Below are 6412 nucleotides of genomic sequence, written 5' to 3'. Positions count from 1 at the left end.
CCGCCTTCTCCTTCACTCTCCCACCGCAGCCCAAATGATTTTACTGACCTTAAACCTTCTGTTTTTCATCCCTTTTAATTGATTCACTCACAGGATGAGGGAAGCCCAGCATTTATTGCCCCATCCCTAATAGCCCCAGAGGGCAGTTAAGAGTCAGCCACATGGATGTGGGTCTGGAGTCACGTGTAGGCCCAGGCCGGGTAAAGATGGCAGAATTCCCTCTCTGAGGGGCGATACTTAGTCCTAGAATTAAGACAAACATCTGAATGTCACCATGGCACACGAATTGAGGCCATCTGCAGTCGGGGGTGTGTGTGGGGTTGGGGGGGATCGGGGTAGTGGTTGGGACCCACAGTTCGAGGTCTGGGTGTCTGGATTTCATGACCCAGTGCCGAGACCCACGAGGAGGACGTGAGGAACTGCAGATGCTGGAGATCAGAGCTGACAAGTGGACCTGCTGGGATTCTCCCAGCAACACATTTTTCAGACAAGAACCCACTGCCCCTCCCCGTCGCGCCAAGGCCCTGGTGTGTGGAGGTAGTTGGTGTGGGATTGGACAAAGTTAAAACTCACGCAACACCGACAGGTTTATTTGGAAAGGAATAAGTGAGGTCTGCAGATGCTGGAGACCAGAGCTGAAAAATGTGTTGCTGGAAAAGCGCGGCAGGTCAGGCAGCATCCAAGGAACAGGAGAATCGACGTTTCAGGCATAAGCCCTTCATTCCTGATGAAGGGCTTATGCCCGAAACGTCGAATTTCCTCTTCCTTGGATGCTGCCTGACCTGCTGCGCTTTTCCAGCAACACATTTTCAGGTTTATTTGGAAACACTAGCTTCCGGAGTGTTGCTCCTTCATCAGGAAACTGAGGGGCTGGAATCATAGGACACAGAAATCATCGCAAAAAATGAGTCTTTTGCATCTACATTTACTATAAATTCACTCTGAAAGCGAGTAATCCCATATAAACGTTTTAGGCTATAGACTGATAATGTGTGATTTTAAACTTTAAACGTCTTGGATTACACGTTGTTCAAAAAGACCCGAATCTCCCGATATATCAGCCGTCGTTCACCCTAACCTTGCAAAAAAGGAAAGATATTCCCCCTCCCTCCACACCGGAACACTGTCCCATGAAAGTGTTGTTCAACCCAGCTCTGAGAAACACCCACCTGGCTCTCACACCCGCCCAAGGACAGCTCGCTCATTCGGACAATTAGTGGGTCCTGGGGCCACGTTATTCCCTGATAACAGAGCAGCAGCAGCCTATAAAACATCACCACCACCTTCCTTCAGCCACAACACAACCAGAGACAGGATGAAGGGTTTACTGCTGCTCGCGTTCCTGGGCCTGGCTGGTAATCGGGTCGATGACCCTTCCCTTCTCTCTCTCTCTCTCCCTCTCCACTTTTCTCTCTCTCGCTATCCCTCTCTCTCTCTCTCCCCCAACCGCCTTTCTCTCTCTCACTCTGTTGTTCCCCTCCCATTTACACCAATCCTCACTCCTGAGGGGTTACACTGAACCGTCAACTTCTCCACCTCCTGGTGCTGCCTGCCTTGCTGTGTTCCCCCAGCCTCCTGCCTGTCCCTCCTGACGCTGCCTGCCTTGCTGTGTTCCCCCAGCCTCCTGCCTGTCCCTCCTGACGCTGCCTGCCTTGCTGTGTTCCCCCAGCCTCCTGCCTGTCCCTCCTGACGCTGCCTGCCTTGCTGTGTTCCCCCCAGCCTCCTGCCTGTCTACATGAGATGCCAGCATCTACAGTGATGTTTTTGTCCCTCTCTTTGTGCCATTCCCTCTCCCTCCATTCCTTTATTCCCTGCTCTCTCACCGTGCCCCCTCTCTCACCGCGCTCTCCCTCTCTCACCGCGCTCTCCCTCTCTCACCGCGCTCTCCCTCTCTCACCGCGCTCTCCCTCTCTCTCACCGCGCTCTCTCTCTCACCGCGCTCTCCCTCTCTCACCGCGCTCTCCCTCTCTCACCGCGCTCTCCCTCTCTCACCGCGCTCTCCCTCTCTCACCGCGCTCTCTCTCTCACCGCGCTCTCTCTCTCACCGCGCTCTCTCTCTCTCACCGCGCTCTCCCTCTCTCACCGTGCTCTCCCTCTCTCACCGTGCTCCCTCTCTCACCGCGCTCTCCCTCTCTCACCGTGCTCTCCCTCTCTCACCGTGCTCCCTCTCTCACCGCGCTCTCCCTCTCTCACCGCGCTCTCCCTCTCTCACCGTGCTCCCTCTCTCACCGCGCTCTCCCTCTCTCACCGCGCTCCCTCTCTCACCGCGCTCTCCCTCTCTCACCGCGCTCCCTCTCTCACCGCGCTCTCCCTCTCTCACCGCGCTCCCTCTCTCACCGCGCTCTCCCTCTCTCACCGCGCTCCCTCTCTCACCGCGCTCTCTCCCTCTCTCACCGCGCTCTCCCTCTCTCACCGCGCTCTCCCTCTCTCTCTAACCGCGCTCTCCCTCTCTCACCGCGCTCCCTCTCTCACCGCGCTCTCCCTCTCTCACCGTGCTCCCTCTCTCACCGCGCTCTCTCCCTCTCTCACCGCGCTCTCCCTCTCTCACCGCGCTCTCCCTCTCTCTCTAACCGCTCTCTCTCTCTCTCACCGTGCTCTCTCTCTCTCACTGCGCTCTCTCTCTCTCACCGCGCTCTCTCTCTCACCGTGCTCCCTCTCTCACCGCGCTCTCCCTCTCTCACCGCGCTCTCCCTCTCTCACCGCGCTCTCCCTCTCTCACCGCGCTCTCTCTCTCTAACCACGCTCGCTCTCTCTCACCGCGCTCTCTCTCTCTAACCACGCTCGCTCTCTCTCACCGTGCTCTCTCTCCCTCTCTCACCGCGCGCTCTCTCTCTCACCGTGCTCTCTCTCTCTCACCGTGCTCTCTCTCTCTAACCGTGCTCTCCCTCTCTCACCGTGCTCTCCCTCTCTCACCGCGCTCTCTCTCTCTCACCGCGCTCTCCCTCTCTCACCGCGCTCCCTCTCTCACCGCGCTCTCTCTCTCTCACCGTGCTCTCTCTCTCTCACCGTGCTCTCTCTCTCTCACCGCGCTCTCTCTCTAACCACGCTCGCTCTCTCTCACCGCGCTCTCCCTCTCTCACCGCGCGCTCTCTCTCTCACCGTGCTCCCTCTCTCTCACCGTGCTCTCTCTCTCTAACCGTGCTCTCCCTCTCTCACCGCGCTCTCTCTCACCGCGCTCTCTCTCTCACCGCGCTCTCTCTCTCTAACCACGCTCTCTCTCTCTCACCGTGCTCTCTCTCTCTCACCGCGCTCTCTCTCTCTAACCACGCTCTCCCTCTCTCACCGTGCTCCCTCTCTCACCGTGCTCTCTCTCTCTCACCGTGCTCTCTCTCTCTCACCGCGCTCTCCCTCTCTCACCGCGCTCCCTCTCTCACGGCGCTCTCCCTCTCTCACCGTGCTCCCTCTCTCACCGCGCTCTCTCCCTCTCTCACCGCGCTCTCCCTCTCTCACCGCGCTCTCCCTCTCTCTCTAACCGCGCTCTCCCTCTCTCACCGTGCTCTCTCTCTCTCACCGTGCTCTCTCTCTCTCACCGTGCTCTCTCTCTCTAACCACGCTCTCCCTCTCTCACCGTGCTCCCTCTCTCACCGCGCTCTCTCTCTCTCACCGTGCTCCCTCTCTCTCACCGTGCTCTCTCTCTCTAACCACGCTCTCCCTCTCTCACCGCGCTCTCTCTCACCGCGCTCTCTCTCTCTCACCGCGCTCTCTCTCTCTAACCGTGCTCTCCCTCTCTCACCGCGCTCTCTCTCTCTCACCGCGCTCTCTCTCTCTAACCACGCTCGCTCTCTCTCACCGCGCTCTCTCTCTCTCACCGCGCTCTCTCTCTCTCACCGCGCTCTCTCTCTCTCACCGCGCTCTCTCTCTCTCACCGTGCTCCCTCTCTCACCGCGCTCTCTCTCTCTCACCGCGCTCTCCCTCTCTCACCGTGCTCTCTCTCTCTCACCGCGCTCTCTCTCTCTAACCAGGCTCTCCCTCTCTCACCGTGCTCTCTCTCTCTAACCACGCTCTCCCTCTCTCACCGCGCTCTCCCTCTCTCACCGCGCTCTCTCTCTCTAACCAGGCTCTCCCTCTCTCACCGTGCTCTCTCTCTCTAACCACGCTCTCCCTCTCTCACCGCGCTCTCCCTCTCTCACCGTGCTCTCTCTCTCTCACCGTGCTCTCTCTCTCTAACCAGGCTCTCCCTCTCTCACCGTGCTCTCTCTCTCTAACCACGCTCTCCCTCTCTCACCGCGCTCTCCCTCTCTCACCGCGCTCTCTCTCTGCCCCCACAGCTGCTGCCCCATTGGACGATGATAAGATTGTCGGTGGATATGAGTGTGCCAAGCACTCAGTGCCTTGGATCGTCTCCCTGAACGTGGGGTGGCACACATGTGGAGGGTCCCTGATCCACTCCAACTGGGTGGTCTCTGCTGCTCACTGTTACTACAGGTACGGGCACACTGTGATACACACAGCTCAGAGTTACAGCCTGGCACTGCCCGTCTCTGTCAGCCCTCAGCCCCTACACCCCCTCCCTATCCCTGTCATCCCCTCCAGCACCTACACCCCCTCAGCCCCTCCCTATCGCTGTAACCCCCTCCAGCCCCTCCACCCCCTCCCTATCCCTGTCACCCCCTCCAGCACCTACACCCCCTCAGCCCCTCCCTATCGCTGTAACCCCCTCCAGCCCCTCCACCCCCTCCCTATCCCTGTAACCCCCTCCAGCCCCTACACCCCCTCCCTATCTCTGTAACCCCCTCCAGCCCCTACACCCCCTCCCTATCTCTGTAACCCCCTCCAGCCCCTCCCTATCTCTGTAGCCCCCTCCAGCCCCTACACCCCCTCCCTATCCCTGTAACCCCCTCGCTATCCCTGTCACCCCCTCCAGCCCCTACACCCCCTCCCTATCCCTGTAACCCCCTCCAGCCCCTACACCCCCTCCCTATCTCTGTAACCCCCTCCAGCCCCTACACCCCCTCCCTATCTCTGTAACCCCCTCCCTATCCCTGTAACCCCCTCCAGCCCCTACACCCCCTCCCTATCTCTGTAACCCCCTCCAGCCCCTACACCCCCTCCCTATCCCTGTAACCCCCTCCAGCCCCTACACCCCCTCCCTATCCCTGTCACCCCCTCCAGCCCCTACACCCCCTCCCTATCTCTGTAGCCCCCTCCGGCCCCTACACCCGCTCCCTATCCCTGTAACCCCCTCCCTATCTCTACCTCCCACCAGCCGCTCTGCCTGTCCCTATCTCTCGCCCGGGGGGTCCGTGAGTTTTCTCCCTGCGCTGGCCCTGGCTGCTGGTGATTCTCGGTGAGGCTGGGCCAATCTCTGTCCCCTGGCCAGCAGCACCAGGTTGCTGGAGGGTGGGAGAGAGTCTCCCTGTGCTTCCCGTCTCTCTCTGAGTCAGTTTGTTGTCTCATTCCCAGCCACATCGAGGTCCGCCTGGGTGAACACAACATCGCCCAGATGGAAGGGACTGAGCAGCACATTTCATCAGAGAAAATCATCCAGCACCCACGCTATGATTCCCAATACCTGGATAATGACATCATGCTGATCAAACTGAGCAAAGCTGCCTCTCTCAACCGTGACGTGGGCACGATCGCTCTGCCAAGCAGCTGTGCCTACGCTGGGGAAATGTGCCTGGTCTCTGGCTGGGGAAACACCATGTCCAGTGGTAAGTGAGAGAGAGAAGGTCAATACCCACTCCGATCCCCTCCCCTCGCCCGAAGGAGCTGTGGGTGAGGGAGGGAAACAGGGGCGTGAGGCACCCACCTCACCCATGGAGCTGTAGCTCAGCACGGGCACCACTCCCTGCTGTCCCAGAGCGCGAGCGTGTACAGCGTGCTGGGATTAGCTCGAGTGTGTCTCCAGCTGCTGGGATTAGCTGGAGTGTGTGTACAGTGTGCGGGGATTAGCTGCAGTATGTGTACGGTGCACTGGGATTAGCTGGAGTGTGTGTACAGCGTACTGGGATTAGCTGGAGTGTGCGTACAGCGTACTGGGATTAGCTGGAGTGTGTGTACAGTGTACTGGGATTAGCTGGAGAATGTGTACAGTGTACTGGGATTACCTGGAGTGTGTGTACAGCATACTGGGATTAGCTGGAGTGTGCGTACAGTGTACTGGGATTAGCTGGAGTGTGCGCACAATGTACTGGGATTAGCTGGAGTGTGTGTACAGTGTGCTGGGATTAGCTGGCGTGTGTATACAGTGTACTGGGATTAGCTGGAGTGTGTGTACAGTGCTGGGATGAGCTGGAGTGTGTGTACAGTGTGCTGGGATGAGCTGGAGTGTGTGTACAGTGTGCGGGGATTAGCTGGAGTGTGTGTGCAGTGTGCTGGGATTAGCTGGAGTGTGTGTCCAGCTGCTGGGATGAGCTGGAGTGTGTGTACAGTGTGCTGGGATGAGCTGGAGTGTGTGTCCAGCTGCTGG

The 6412-nt window shown here is 58.9% G+C and overlaps 1 protein-coding gene across 1 annotated transcript in view; it reads left to right on the top strand.

Annotated features, from left to right (window-relative positions):
• The first annotated feature begins 1315 nt into the window (after positions 1-1315).
• LOC132815855 (trypsin-like) overlaps positions 1316-6412 on the top strand; it is a 6238-nt gene continuing 1141 nt past the window's right edge. The window contains exons 1-3 of the mRNA XM_060825169.1: positions 1316-1355; positions 4269-4425; positions 5404-5654. Coding sequence (XP_060681152.1) covers positions 1316-1355; positions 4269-4425; positions 5404-5654 — 448 coding nt within the window. The remainder of the gene's footprint in view (positions 1356-4268; positions 4426-5403; positions 5655-6412) is intronic.

This window comes from Hemiscyllium ocellatum, chromosome 5 (assembly GCF_020745735.1).
Source record: "Hemiscyllium ocellatum isolate sHemOce1 chromosome 5, sHemOce1.pat.X.cur, whole genome shotgun sequence".
Lineage (NCBI taxonomy): Eukaryota > Metazoa > Chordata > Chondrichthyes > Orectolobiformes > Hemiscylliidae > Hemiscyllium > Hemiscyllium ocellatum.
This window is presented reverse-complemented; position numbering and strand designations above follow the sequence as displayed.